The sequence below is a fragment of the Scophthalmus maximus genome, chromosome 10 (genome assembly GCF_022379125.1).
Source record: "Scophthalmus maximus strain ysfricsl-2021 chromosome 10, ASM2237912v1, whole genome shotgun sequence".
Taxonomy (NCBI): Eukaryota; Metazoa; Chordata; class Actinopteri; order Pleuronectiformes; family Scophthalmidae; genus Scophthalmus; species Scophthalmus maximus.
Genome location: NC_061524.1, coordinates 2144707 through 2160766, shown reverse-complemented (window position 1 = coordinate 2160766; position 16060 = coordinate 2144707). Strand labels below are relative to the sequence as shown.

Here is a 16060-nt window from a genome sequence, read left to right as displayed (position 1 = left end):
CGTGTTAGCAGATGATTTTTTTTTTTAAACGTCATGGTTGTCAGCTGACACTGACTCACGATTGGTCGAGAGCGTGTATGGGCGGGACCTCGATACCACGACTCCATATCTTAGCTTCATTTTTGTCGTCAGTCGTCATCTTTATACACAATCTTTGACGTACCATGTCACCACATTGTTGTCTTCCAAAGATCATTTGGAAGTTTTCTTCTATCTATTTTATATTTTATATTTTTTACGTGTATGATCACTTTTTGATACTTCATTGTTAAAGTTTTCATTTTTAGTTTAACAGACGGAAACGCTGAGGGTTTCCTCCATCTCTCTGTCCCAGTTGTTTACATGTTGACTGAGATACTATTTAAAGCTTATTTGCCTCCATTGATTTTTCCGCTGCGTGTTAAACATTATCCTCAAAAACGTTGACCGGAGTCGACTTTATTTTGGGAAAAGGGGGCCGATCAGGGAGGACTGTTCAGAACTCGTTCAGTCTTTCTTCATACTTTTCATTTCAACAAGTTTAATTATTGTCACCTTCACCACTTTCTTGACGGTAGCGAGAGGCGTAAGTCTCGTTTGTGCCCCCCTGGAGGTGGCCAGACTCCTCCAATCAAAACTACAACAAAGTAGTTTGAACTGTGGGACAGAGTCCAAAAACAAACTGTTGACAGATTGGTCCAACATCTTGAACATCTGTGTTCAGTCCCGTCTCCTATGAGCAGGGGCATTTTTAATGTTGCCTCGGCTCTTTCTCTCTCTGCTGAATCCTTCTCCGTTCAGATGTTACAAATTATCATCGTAGTGACAAAAAGTATTTTGTCCACTTCTGTCTGCTACATCTGCTCGTTGCTTGAAAATTCATCGCAACATGAATGAAGCACGTTCGAAAACAACAAAACTAGCAGCTAAAGACATGAGCTAGAAGCAAGCTAACTCCCACGTTAGCTTGTTTTAATATCGTAAGCTCACGTGGAAGTTAACTTCATCTAACATCAGCTTTCTTTTAGAAAGAAGCTAACACCCACATTACTGTTTCATGTCATGAGATAACTTAGACTTAACTTCTTTTCAGTCAGACATAAGCTTTTTTGAAAAGCTAAGTCCCACATTAGCTTGTTTTTATTTTGTAAGCTGACGCGGATGTTAGCTTCCTATCAGCCTTCTTTTTTAAGGCTGCTAATGTCCACGTTGGCTTGTTTCATATCATAAGTTGACGTGGATATAAATTTCTTGGCTAACGTCAACTTTCAAGTAGCTAAGTCCCACATTAACTTGTTTCATATTGCAAGCTAACGCGGATGTTAGCTTCCTATCGGCTTTCTTTTCAAAAGCGGCTAATGGCCACATTAGCTTGACAGTGTGTAGTTCTACCTGGCTTAAACGATAGCTTAATAAAAGACAATTTTGTGCAACGTTATGCTAACATGACAACATGACATTCATTTTGTACTATTAATGGGATAGTTCAGTGATTTTGAAGTGGGGTTGTATGAGTTACTTATGCATAGTTAATATGTGACCTTTTGGAGATGGTGATGTCATTTAACGGAGTTTGGAGGAGAAGTGGAAGTAGCGTCAGTCTCAGTCACACTGTTACAGAGGGGACCACCGGAAAACGTCTTTTTCGCCACATTTTAAAACGTTACCTGAAATAAAGACATCAGTTAAATTCTCCACTAAAGAACGTATTTTCTCCCTTCTTCCGTTTTCCGCCAGACTTTATTAACTGTGCATAAGTAACTCATACAACCCCACTTCAAAATCACTGAACTATCCCTCTTACGTTCGTGCAGCCACAACAATAATAAAACAATTTTTGTTCTTTGTATTTTGCTGGGGCAGTTGCCCGGGTATTATTGGGCCCCTGTGCTGCGTGGGTTACAGGAGAAAGCTTTAAACAAGACAAAGGCCGATTCCAGGACAGAGGACAAGTTTCCTCATTTCACTTTTCACTGTGGCTCAAGGGTTTTCCCCTTAGCGCACACGCCCCCCCTCCCCCACCTCCCATCACCTTCACGTCCACCGCCTGTGGGACCATCCTGTATCATCTGCAGGACTTTAGACCCACTGTCCCAAACACGCCACTTTCACATGGTCACAAAGACAACAAACAGTATTTATCACAGCCCTGTGCGACTGTGTAAGGGTCATCAACCCAAATGTAGCCTCAGGATTGCATCAGGGCAAAAAAACACACGCTTCTTTATATAGCCACATTTGCATGCAGGTAAAATCAGCAGCGGTAAAAAGGAAAAACGCTTTAAAAAAGGCAATGAAATGAATGAACCCTTCAAAACACTGAAAACAGGTTTATATCAGAAGAAATAAAGTTAATACGATTCATAACTTGTCAGTCTCCTTATTTTTAATATATTTTGATAGCTGCCTGTGCTGCTCCAACCAAAATGGTCGTCTTTTTGTCCGTGGGCCACGAGTTTGATGCTTTGGGCCGAAAGCGGGCGGACACACGTCGTCCCTGCGTGATCAGCTGTTTATGTCAGTGTTGACAGAAACGTGCGCGCTCACCGCTCCGCGTTCATGTGAACGTTTTCCGAGCAAACGCAGAAAGAGAAAAAAAACCCAGAGGTCAGACAGTCCCACGGAGGCTGCAGCTGGTGCATGCAGGGACGGCCTGATGAAACCAAATGAAATATTTGGGCGGAGGTGACATCCTTTCTGACTGACATTTCCTCACAGCTCGTTGCAGTTTTGTGGTCGCGTTGCTAAAGGCTAAAGGAGTTCACAAAAAGGGAATATTACGATGATACAATCGTCCCTCCTAAATGAACAAACGATCCATTTACCCGCCACAGGCTCCGAATGTCATTGTTTTCATCTGTTGCTTATTTTTATAAGGAGGTTATGACAAACTACTGAAACGGATTTCCACAAATCTGGGCGGAAGGATGTGAGATGGGACAAGAAAACATATTGTTTGGATCCGGACAAATTTAAGACTGTCGGGCCTCGGTCAGTGATCAACTCCTGGTTTAATAAACGAATCAGTGAAAAAACAAACTCATTTTTTATCCACTTTGTCATGGCTGATCCATGTTTATTTCATTTTTTCGATCCATTTATTCCAGTCAGGGTCAAAGGGCAGCCGGCGTCCCAGCATGCACTGGGCCAAAGGCAGGTTAACAGCATCCACTCGCAACCAATTCATGTAAATATATATGTGTTAAAATGGATTGAAATGAGATCCCCTTTTAGTTGAGTTCTGTTATCTCCCTTGGAGCTTTTCCCATTTTTTTTCTGTTTGGATTGAAATTCCCTGACACGGCACACGGGCACACCTGTGGCCTGTGACCTGCGTTGCCTGTGTACATAGTATTGCCGAAACAGAGTAGATAAACGGCAAAGCAAAGATTAAAAATACGAATCAATATTTGCTCAAGTTAAGTCACCGTCATTGCAACATCAAAATGTAACATGTTGAACAGGTGAAACTTGACAGGGACAAAGTACCACTTCAAGTTTGATGTGGAGTTTTTTGGGTACTTGTTGGTACTACAGTCGTTACTCTGCAGATTCAAAAAGAGAGAGAGAGAGAGAGAGAGAGAGACCTTGGCTCGTCGGGCACTTCCTGGCTGCCAGTTGGCACGGTTACCGCTCACGTAGCAGCCACCCGATGGCCTGCAGACACAGGGGATCGGCAGAGCACATTGGAACCCCGCGATTGGCCGACGGCCGTCACGTGACTTTGGATTCCTCTGTTTTCCCACGAGCACTTTGATCCAGCAGTGAGCGCCAGAGCAAAAATAGTCACGGCCCGCGTCCATGTGCCACCTCAGTCTTTATTAACTGTGAAGATCCAGTCGGGGCTGGAAGGTCAAACGCAGCTCACTTTTAAACACTGTTTTAAAAATCATTTCAAAAAAAGAGTCAAAAAACGGACAAATCTTGTGCGAGGAGTTTTTATAGACAAGTCGCATTTCATGTGCTTTAATTTAGAGGAGAAAAACCTGAAACTCGTCAGCGTCGTGGATATAAAGTGTCGAGCTCGGACTGTTTGTAGAAGTGGACGTAGTCGCGAGTCCAGGAAACGAAGCCGATGTCGAGATGAAGCTTTTGTGGTGAACGTGACGTTCAGAATCAGGATCAGAGTCACAATCATGTTTGTTGCCAAGTAGCCAAGTTCTTCACATGCCAGGAATATGCTTTGCATAACAAACATAGGCAATGAAAAAAATGTGAAAAATAAGGGAGGATAAAGCAAATTGAATTGAAAGGAGAAGAGCAACAACCCGGAGCAAACTGTACAGTAAAAAAATGAAATATATAAAAGGTCAAAACGATATAAGAATGTGCAACATGTTCAGGAGAAGATGTGCATTTGACCTCTGACCTCTGACCTCAAACGTAAAACACAACCGGGATGACGTTTTTTCCTGATATAAATATATATTTAATCATCATTTAAAAATATATATATATATATATATAATATTACAAACTAATGCAAAAAAACAAACCTGTATTCGCAGAAATAAACTATGATCTGTGATTTACAACACACACACACACACCGGTTGCCATGCCTGTCCTCAGGACCTTGGCTGCCCTCGGGCGCTGCCTTGTCGGCAACTGGAAAAGTCAGTAACCAGAGTTCAGGGCCCGACACTGGACACTGTCCGACCACGGAGCGATGCTCACCTCTTCATGACAACATTCATATATAATCGCTGACACTAAATCAGCTCCAGAAATCTTTTCCGAAGAGCCGCGTCGCTTGATCGCCCGTGTCGTGTTCGTCACCGACCCTTCTCCTCGGTGTCAGTGTGGGCGTCGCCTCACCACACATTTCCTCACCTTGGTGACACACCAACGGTTTCTCAGGGATTTTTTTTTGTTTTTTTTAAGGATTATTGTTTTATTTTCTCAGGGAGGACACTTTTCTGAATCATACTCACAACTTTTTGTTCCTTTCTTTAAAACTTTGCATCTGATCCTGCATCAGCTGCAAAGTTTTAAATCATCAGCGACATGAGTAAAATGAGGAATTCCTTCATACTGACGTCGAGTGGAGTTAAACCTTTTCTCGATGCAGAAACAAACATAATTGACCTCCTTCTCCTGAGCACTTCCTCAGGAACACGCGTAGGTTCTGCGCTGCAGCGACTGTTTGTATTTTTAAAACAACCTGTTACATTATGATTTTGAAAAACTGATTTGAAAAAAAGATTTGTTTCATTTATTCATCTCTATAAGTTAAATCACATTCTGCAGTAAAATTAACTTTGGCACGTGACGTCGTGAAGTCACTGGTGCTCAACGATGCGACGTCAGTGCTTTGCCAGATCGGTCTGTTTTCCCGCCAAGAAATGTGATTGGTTTGTTTGTTTTAATCTGGAAAGCGAAATGTATATCTGGCAACACACAGAACTAATCCTGCATTTCCAACCAACGCGATGTCGTGGCGTCGGACACGACCACCGGCTGCGCGCCTGTAGCGTAGCGTGGTATCGAGTACGAGCGAGCTACGCTGAAACGGAGAAGACGAACGGAGCGTACGTTCGTACGAAAGTCGCGTTGACTTTACGAAGAAACAAAGTCGTAAAGTCAACGTGAGTTAGGGGGGGAAAGATGCGCGTGGAGATATTTTTCTGGAGTTACGAAAAAACAAGAGGTGAATAAATGATGAGGCACAGAAATCACATGACGCGACGGTCATGCTAACTTCATGCTAACATCTTCATGGCACGACTTACAGAGGCTAACAAGCTAGCAAAGCTAGCAGGCCATCAAGACATAATGACAGTTAAAATATCGACGTGCTCCTCGGACGTATTGTAAATCTGAAATGAATCTGGATCACAAAGCTTTTTCATTTTTTATTTCGGTGAATACATTCTGTTGGGAGAGTCATTTTGTTTCATCTTTTCATCTACGTTATTATATCTCAATGTAGATGATGGTTTTCATGATCTCATGCAGTGTTTAGTTGGTTTAACTTTCAGCTCTAGTTACTGCGTCTGATTTTAATTTGTGCAAATCATCGTCTTCAGCAACAGACAACTTTATACTTCTGAGCTTCTTCTTGTCCTGTCAATATTCCTTATGTGTTTTTTTTTTCTTGTTTTAAACGTGCGTGAGTAGACGCAGCAACCGTGGAAATGATTATCGGCGCTGCCTGAAGTTTACACTGCTGTGAACCCGTCGCTCTCACAACCGTCAAACTGAAAAACACGCGAGACGTTGGCTCGCTGTCGCGTCGGAGCTGAAAAGGTCCGACGAGGCAGAATGAGTGGACACACCCGAGCAGGCGTTCGCACCCGCGAACTCGCTCAGGTGAAACGCACGAGTGTCACTTTCACACCGCTCACTCGGTTCCTTTCAGAATAAAAGCACACGGGTGGATTGGACACTGTGAACTGTTCAGTCTGCGGAGAGAGAGAGGCTTCATCGGAAGATGAACATGGAGAAAATGAATAAATCGTGAGACGCCGCTTCCTGGTGCGATGGCGCCGACAGGAGCAAGGAAGTGTTGCTTTTGATTTTGAACCTGGGCGTCCGGAGCTGTTAGTCCCAGAGTTCAGTGAGGGAGAGACGATTGATTTCTCCTTCTTCTTTTAAAAAAACCCAATTGGTTGTTTGATTCTGTTGCTGCTGAATACTTGGGTAAGGAAAGGGCAAAGGTGAGTCTCTGAACTGTAAATCTCACACAGCTGCTGCAGCGTGCCGGGGGAAATGGGGTCAGCATGTGAAGCGCGACACGTATGCACTCATTATCTATTGTCCATTTATATACAGGCACACGGTAATACACTCAACCTTATCTGAACTGTGCTCACACACACACACACACACACACACACAGACACACACACACACACACACACACTCACACACACACACACACACACAGACACACACACACACACACACTCACACACACACACACACACACACACACACACACACACACACACACAGACAGACACACACACACACACACACACACACACACACACTCACACACACACAGACACACACACACACACACACACACGCAGTGTCACACACACACACACACACACACACACACACTCACACACAGACAGACACACACACAAACACACACACACACAAACACACACACACACACACACACACACACTCACACACACACACACACACACACACACAGATAGACACACACACAAACACACACACACACACACACACACTCACACACACACACACACACACACACACCCACAGATAGACACACACACAAACACACACACACACACACACACACACTCACACACAAACACAAACACACACACACACACACACACACACTCACACACACACACACACACACACACACACACACACACACACAGATAGACACACACACAAACACACACACACACACACACACACTCACACACACACACACACACACAAACACACACACACACACACACACACAGATAGACACACACACAAACACACACACACACACACACACACTCACACACACACACACACACACACACACACACACACACAGATAGACACACACACAAACACACACACACACACACACACACTCACACACACACACTCACACACAAACACACACACACACACACACCCCCGACTCAGCTGCTCTCTAAATAACCCTGCGTCCGCGGTCGGACTGTGATCTCACTGATGTCAGACTGATGCTGCAGCTTGTGTAAATCTCCTGACTCACTCGGAGGGAAACCGTCCAGCAGTCTGGAGTTCATCAGATGGATGTGATGTTGTGTAACTTCATGCAGATCAAATGTGTAAAAAAACAAAACAACTCACAAAGAACGTGTTCCGCCAATGTGGAACGCAGTTTTGAAATCGTTATTTTTGTTCTGAACTTTAAACCCCGGAAATATTCAAACTTCGCTCCAGAGGGAAATGTCTGAAGACAAAATCAAGAGATTTTCTTCATGGAAATTTTGCCAAATGCAGAAAAATTGTGTGTAGTGTTTTGAAAAAAAATGTGTTTTATGAACTGCAATTTGAGCATAAAGCAGGAATTGTGCTTGTAGTTTGTCAGAACTGGTTCAGGGGGTTGGTGCATGAGTTACATGTGGTGGTCGTTGTGTCTCACCAGTATTTGTGTGTAAACAATTGAGAAAAACTGTAATATGTCTTCATTAGTTTGCACCTGTGCAGCATCTTTGTGGGAGGGAGTTGAGACGTGTGACTTCGTTAAACACGTTCGTGACTCCGGGCTGAAGAATTCAGGTCAGAGTGAGACATCTGCTCCGACACTGAACCTTCATGTTTCCAGACGACTGGGATGTAAGAGGCAGAGCCTGGAGGGGAGAGGTTGGACTTCACAATTCAATTCAATTCAATTCAATTTTATTTGTATAGCGCCATATCACAACATACATTGTCTCAAGGCACTTTACATAGTGAGGTCAATATTACAATATTACAGGGAAAACCCAACAAATCCCACAATGAGCAAAGCACTTGGCGACGGTGGAGAGAAAAAACTCCCTTTTAACAGGAAGAAATCTCTGACAGAACCAGACTCAGTTGTGGGCGGAGCTTCTGTCTCGACCGGTTGGGGGGAGGAGAGAGAGGAGGAAGAGAGGAGAGGTGGGCAGAAAGAAACTGTGTGGTTTTACTGTCAGTTACTGATCAGTCAACTTTATTCCACATTTTAATTGAAATCTTATCATGACTCACCTGACTGGACTGTACTGGTCTGTACTGGTCTGTACTGGTCTGTACTGGTCTGATCTGTTCTGTACTGTACTGGACTGTACTGGTCTGTACTGGTCTGCTCTGGTCTGTACTGGTCTGTACTGGTCTGTACTGGACTGTACTGGTCTGTACTGGTCTGATCTGTTCTGTACTGTACTGGACTGTACTGGTCTGTACTGGTCTGCTCTGGTCTGTACTGGTCTGTACTGGTCTGTACTGTACTGTTCTGGTCTGTCCTGGTCTGTCCTGGTCTGTTCTGGTCTGTACTGGTCTGTACTGGTCTGTACTGTACTGTTCTGGTCTGTCCTGGTCTGTACTGTACTGTTCTGGTCTGTACTGGTCTGTCCTGGTCTGTTCTGGTCTGTACTGGTCTTTCCTGGTCTGTACTGGTCTGTACTGGACTGTACTGGTCTGTCCTGGTCTGTTCTGGTCTGTACTGGTCTGTCCTGGTCTGTACTGGTCTGTACTGGTCTGTACTGGACTGTACTGGTCTGTACTGGTCTGTACTGGACTGTACTGGACTGTACTGGTCTGTACTGGTCTGTACTGATCTGTACTGGTCTGATCTGTTCTGTTCTGCACTGTTCCTCCATCACGTCTCATGTTTGTCCTTCAGTGATTTGGTGACCTTCAGTGACCTCTGCTGGTACAATCTGACAGTTGTCACTTCCTGCTCATCAATAAATAACAGATTGTCTTACAGATGTTGACGTTAATATGAATAAAATTATTTCCACACGTGTGTAACCCGTCAGTATTGTGTCTTATTAAATATCGTGTCTTTACTATCGACTTTAATCAATTGGACCTTTGGCTGAGGTTGTTGCAGTTACACGTGTTCTCCAGCAGAGGGAAGCAGAAACCAGCTGGAGCCGGGAGCTGACGCTGGTCTTTAAATCCTTTGAGGAATATTCTCCTGTGAGTCATTTTTCATTTGTGAGTCGTTAATTCTTCACACGTGTATGAACAGACTGAGCAGCTTCACTGTCGGTGAATAAACACAGACGTTCACCGAACTGCTGCTTCTCACGTTGGAATCACAACCACACAAAGGTCACGTTGTATAAATTCAAACTTTACCCGTGTGTGTGTGTGTGTGTGTGTGTGTGTGTGTGTGTGATTTCTGTTTGTGTGTCTATACACTACATTATCATATGATAATGTAGTGTATAGACACATTTTGTTTCTGCCAATTTTGCACACTCGTGTGTGTGTGTGTGTGTGTGTGTGTGTGTGTGTGTGCGTGTGCGTGTGCGTGTGCGTGTGCGTGTGTCCGTGTGTGTGTGAAGAGGAAGAAAAATGAAGATGGCAGAGAAAAGCTGAGGAATAAAAGCTGAAGTGATCGGAGGCCGAGAGCTGCCAGAGTCTCGCTGTGCCCTCGTCCCACAGCCAGCGTCCCACATGGGGGGTCTGAGAGTCCCCGCTGTGTGTGTGTGTGTGTGTGTGTGTGTGTGTGTGTGTGTGTGTGTTGAGGCGATGGTGGAGATGTCAAGTGGAAGATTCCTTTTTCTTTTCTGCCTGTGACCTTTTCAGTTTTAGAGCAGAGTGTCAGTTTCTGACACATGGTCTTCATCTCTGCAGGGAAACGTCTGCGGAGGAGAAGTGAGGTTGTTGTTTGTCTTTTCAGTTTGATCCTGACCAAGGTCACAGGTGTGAAAGACAGACGACGCACACGAATCTGGTCAAACTGAACCGTGGGTCGGTTCGTTAGCAGAGTGAAAACATGGTTCGGACTCTCGGACCAGTTCCAGGAAGTTGTGTTGTAGTGGGATGTATAGTGTCTGCAATTAGTTTTAAAAGGGTTGCATGACCCTGTGACACACACACACACACACACACACACACACACACACACACACACACTTACACACCCTCTTGAGTTGTTGGCATGGTAACCACTGACAGACGTTCAGCCTCTCCACATTCCCAGCTCTTCTTTCTTTCTTTCTGTCCTTGTGTATATATATATATACATATATACATATATATATATATATATATGTATATATATATATATATATATATATATATATACACATATATATATATATATTATGTATTCTGTGTTTAAAACCTTATCTATGTTTCTCCTGGTTACTTCCAAACATATTATCACAAAGTGTGAATGTGAACGTGTCCCTGAAGTTTAAAAAAAAAAAAAAATCAAATCAGCCACAAATCAAACCAGAGCGACAACATTGTTTTTATTTTTATTTTTTATTTCTTTTTTTTACAAAAGTTACACAAAGTTTATAGAAAATATTAGTTGCACGTCACAAACATTGGATAAACAAGATGACTGTCAATTTAGTGACACTACTGTCGTCATCATCGTCTCATCATCGTCTCATCATCGTCTTCATCATCGTCTTCATCATCGTCTCATCATCGTCTTCATCATCGTCTTCATCATCGTCTCATCATCGTCTCATCATCGTCTTCGTCATCTCCATCGTCGACTGATTGTTGATTCGTTAGTCACGTTACACGTCTTCACTTCTCATCCGATTCTCTAAATTAACTACAACAAAACGTTGTGACGATCAAACACCGTGAAACTACAAACACACGATTTAACACAAACTCAACTGAAAAATAATTTCCCCCCTCGTCGTCACGTCGGCGGGTTCGATTTAATGGATGATTCATCTCAATTTTAAGTTGAGCGGCAGGCGAGACGCCGGGAGGCCTCGTTCGTTAAACCTCACAATTTATCAACAGTAAATGTTTGAAAGGCTTTTTGTCAATTTTTATCGTTTCACGACCAAATTCAGATTCAAGTGTCTGAAAAGTGTTCGTCTCAGCTCGACTCTGAAATTAAACTTTTACAGCTCAGGGCCCAAAATAGAAAACACTTTGATTCGCCAGGTTGATTTTTATTGATTTTCCAGATCCGCGATCTCGCGCCGCCGCCGCTCCGCGTCTCCTCCGCGTCTCCTCCGCGTCTCCTCCGCGTCTCCTCCGCCGTTTCCCATCAACCCTCGAAGAACTTGACGAAGAAGGAGCAGACGGAGCTCCACCCCTCGCTGCAGTAACGCTCCACCGGCTGCATGTCGTTCATCACGCCCTCCTCCTCGAACCCAGTCCTCTCCTCCCTCGTCTTCTTCCTCTCCTGCTCCTCCTCTTCCTCGTTCTTCCTCTTCCTCTCTGCCTTGCCTCCGTCGGGAGCCTTGCCGGCGGACGCTCCCTTCCTCTTGCCTCCCTCCTTCCCTCCCTTCCTCTCCTCCTCGCCGCTGCGCTGGGCGAGCTTCATGTGGGCCTCGGCCGGCGCCTTCTTGCACGTCTTGGCCTTCAGGACTTTCTCTCCGTCGCAGGCGTTCTGCCTCTTCTTCAGCTTCCCCACCAGCTGCTTCCAGTACTGGCTGGACTTCACCCCGTACGCCTGGCACAGGTCCGGCTTGCCGGCGTAACGGCACCAGTACCTGGAGGAGGAGCAGAAAGGGAGAGAGATGAAGACGAGCAGAGGCGAAGAGCGACTGGAGTCAGCTGGCAGCGGTCGCGCGTGCGCTCACCTCTCTGGCTCTCCCAGTGTCTCGGTGCTGCAGTTCACCAGCAGGCTCACCAGCGCGTCGCCGGACGTCTGCCAGGTGCAGCGGTGTCCCTCCTTGGTGCTCAGCTCTCCGGAGCCGGGCACCGAGCGGTTCCTGGGCCGCTTGGCCGGCGGAGTGGCCGACGGCGGCTGGCGGGGTTTGTCGGGTTTCCCCTGAGCGGGCTGCCGCTTGGCCTCAGCGGGGGCGGGGGGGAGGCAGAGGAGGAGCAGGAGGACGACGCTGCACGGAAGGACGCTCATGTTGGCTGGGGGGGGACATGGGAAAATGTGCGAGAGGCCGGTTATTTTCTTGAGGCAAACTTAGCGAAGCATTTAGCAGCTAAAGAGGCCGATGGAGCAGGTGGAGACCAAACACGGAGATAAAAGATCGAAGATGAAATCCTTCCGACCGTCTGAGGACGTCCACCAGCGTGTCCACACCAAAGAAAACACCGGACCAGTTCTGACCTCGATGACTTTAACGCCCTGTTTGTTTCCCTTTAAGTTTAATATTTTATCAACGACCTTCAAACCCTCACACTACCGAGGATCTACATGAGCCTAGGCGCCATCTTGGATGAGCTGACTGTGGCCTTCTGGTCGTTCAATCGGTGACTAAAGGCTGAAGGTCAGATCTGTCACTGCGTTTTAAACATTCTGAAAACATAATTTTTCCCTAAAGCTTTAATTTCTGTGTTTTATTGTTTTTGCTTTTTTAGCATTTTGTGACACACGCTGTACTTTTGATCGTTGCAGCCGCTCGGAAATATTACTGAACCTGTAAAAGAACTGAGTCAGTGCAGCATCAGAAACTATAGGAGATTAGCTTCAGTTTGCAGCAGCACAAGTACTGTACACAGTTTCAACTCAACATGCGGACGCTCAAAACAATCAAATAATATCTGTCGTGTTAATCCGTTTCAAAACCAAGAAGAGTTTTTCTCAGCGTCGGTATCCCAGAGTCAAACAGAGGACAGGAGTGTTAAATGTTTTTTTAAAAAAGGACAGTGGAGTCAAAGTGGGGGGCGTGAGGCGCCGACAGCAGCTTATTGAAAATCAGCCGAGTGTCAGACACAAACGAGCAAGTTAAAGAACGAACGTACGAACAAACGAACGTACGAACAAACGAACGTACGAACAAACGAACGTACGAACGAACGAACAAACGAACAAACGAACAAACGAACAAACGAACAAACGAACGTACGGACAAACGAACGAACAAACGTACGAACAAATGTACGAACGTACGAACAAACGAACAAACGAACGTACGGACAAACGATTTAAACATGCAGTGAATCAGTGAAGGTGTCCCGACGTTCCTCGTCGCCTCGTGGCTGCTTTGAATGGATGGAGACAATTAGAGTTTGGATTAAATGGGAGTAAAAGCCTGAACAACAACACAGGTTCAGCTGCGCCGACATTAGAAAACCCATTAATCGTGATTGTGTTTGTGTTTGTGCTGCGGTGAAATGGAAAAATTAAATCAGAGGAACGTCGAGCTCCAGAGCGTGGTGACGTTCAGAGCCAAAGTTCTCCACGAACAGATGAACGGGAACATTAGTACAATTATTATTCATTATTCATCAGCCACACAAACACTATGGACCCAATCGTCCACCGAGGAGGACAGAAACATAACGTCAGACCGACTCCGAGCATCGCATCACATCAACAAGTTTTGTTTCCGTCACAGATTCTCTCAGATGTGACATGCAAATTCCTCTTTATCTAATTGGAGCTTTTGACAAAATCTACGAACAATATAATAGACAAAGGATTTGTATATTTTAGCTCAACAGTCTTAAAAAAATCTAACTAACGAAAAATCTGTGTGATCAGAACGACCTCACATGACAGAAACGTCTCGATGTGCCATCTGCTATCGTGGAGGGGGCGGGGCTTATGACCTGTACTGCAGCCAGACACCAGGGGGCGACCAGGATGATTTGGCTCCACTTTAGAGGAGCTGTCATGTCGTCCATCTTAATTTTTCAGTCATTGATCAGTGATGTTTTGAGCTCAGTGTGGTTTCCACGGTTACAACTTGTGCAAATCTTCATATGAACAAAAAATATTTTTACCAACTCAAGTGTATGAACATGTTCTGTTGTTCCTTATTTACACTTTAAACACAACTACTTTTAATATATTTTCAGTGATTTTACAAATGTAAAGTTTCTTTCCAAATGAAAAATAGATTTTTGCTTCATTTAGTTTTTCATTGGGAATCAATAAAATAAAACATTTCCTCACGGTGTTTCTGAAATTCAACTTGCAGCAGTGATGAGACACGACGAGCTGCATCGTTTTTAATAAGGATTTCATTTTAAACTGCTGATTTCTGCTGTTCACTGTGTTTTCTTCCTTCAAAATGTTCATGATTTCTCTTGATTCCTTCCTGAAATATGAATCAAACTGATTCCCCTTTCACATATTTAACAGAAGTTTGTGGAACGATGATGAAAAACAAAGAAGAACGGCATCAAAACATAAATTAATCCCCCGTCCCGCACGCAGCACAACACCCCACCCCCCTCCTCCGAAACACGAACCCTCATTAATAAGTCATGACAGTAAAAAACAATAACAGTTTCCTCCGATAATATCTAATATTTGCTTTGACAGTTTTTTAAGGCAGAAGCAGAAAAAGAGTTGGTAGGTTGGTGGTCTGGTGGAGTGTAGGAGCAGAGGCCCGGTGTTCTTACCATGTGACGCTCGACGGCTCTGAGTCGCTGTGAAACTGTGGGGCCACAAACACTGAAGCATAAAGGCAGAGAGGAGGCGAGAAGAAAGGAAGAGGAGGAGGAGGAGGAAGAGGAGGAGGAGGAGGAGGGGGAGGAGGAGGAGGAGGGGGAGGAGGGAATAAGGACGAGTATACGAAGAAGTGCCCACCCAAAAACCAAGCACACATCCCCTCACCCCTCCTGACAAAACCCTGTGTGTGTGTGTGTGTGTGTGTGTGTGTGTGTGTGTGTGTGTGTGAGCAGGACAATGAACACACTTGCCAGTGTTTCTCTGTCGCTGATGCTTCAGTGTCTCAAAGAAACTGTGTCTTTGTTCGTCGCAATAAATAAAAACGTAAAAAGTAGATACATAAAAATTCAATTGTCTTTTCAATTCTTTATTATCTGATTTCATTTTACACACAATCATGTCGTGACAAGTGTCTCGTTAGCTCCATCTTCAGAGTGCCAGTCGACCGGAGGCGAGCGCGGCGGCGGCGGCGGCGGCGCGGCTGCTAGCAGCAGCTGCACATCTCCCGTCGGCCACCAGGGTCGGCTCCGTCCCGAGCGACACCCGATGGAGCTGAGGGCCCAGATGGAACACACCAGTAGAGAGACTTGAACGCTGCCACCTGGTGGTCAGATCTCACTGACTTAAAGCCCCAGTGTGTAGTGTTTGTAATTTTCCTGATTGCTTTTCCGGTTTCCGGCAGCGGCTGAGAATTCAACGCGAACGCGACATGTTCTGGAACCGTTTAGTTGAGCGGCCGACAGGGGGACACTTTACGGCGGCGCACCGCTGATTCCATTTCCGTTTTCCGGCAGCGGCTGAAAATTCATCAGCGAATGCGACGTATTCTGGAACCGTTTAGTTCCAACAAGCGTATTCAACACGACGTAGAAACATGGAGACTCACACGGAGGTCGGGTTTAACTCATGAAACTACAATATATTTAACTCATTATACATATAAGAACTCATAGTGATGGACAATATATTCAATTTCTGTGAATAAGTTCTTCTAAATATTACACACTTGTGGCTTTAAAAAAAAAATGCTTCACCTCATTAAAAAAAACATAATTAATAAAG

The 16060-nt window shown here is 44.8% G+C and overlaps 1 protein-coding gene across 1 annotated transcript; it reads right to left on the bottom strand.

Annotated features, from left to right (window-relative positions):
- Positions 1 to 10893: 10893 nt before the first annotated feature.
- On the bottom strand, positions 10894 to 15085 carry fgfbp3 (fibroblast growth factor binding protein 3). The gene is made up of 3 exons (XM_035606973.2): positions 14950 to 15085; positions 12222 to 12504; positions 10894 to 12131 (listed from the first exon to the last, which is right to left on the bottom strand). Exons 1-3 carry the CDS (start codon positions 15008 to 15010, stop codon positions 11684 to 11686), a joined length of 792 nt encoding a protein of 263 aa, XP_035462866.2. The 5' UTR covers positions 15011 to 15085; the 3' UTR covers positions 10894 to 11683.
- Between the last annotated feature and the right edge of the window lie 975 nt (positions 15086 to 16060).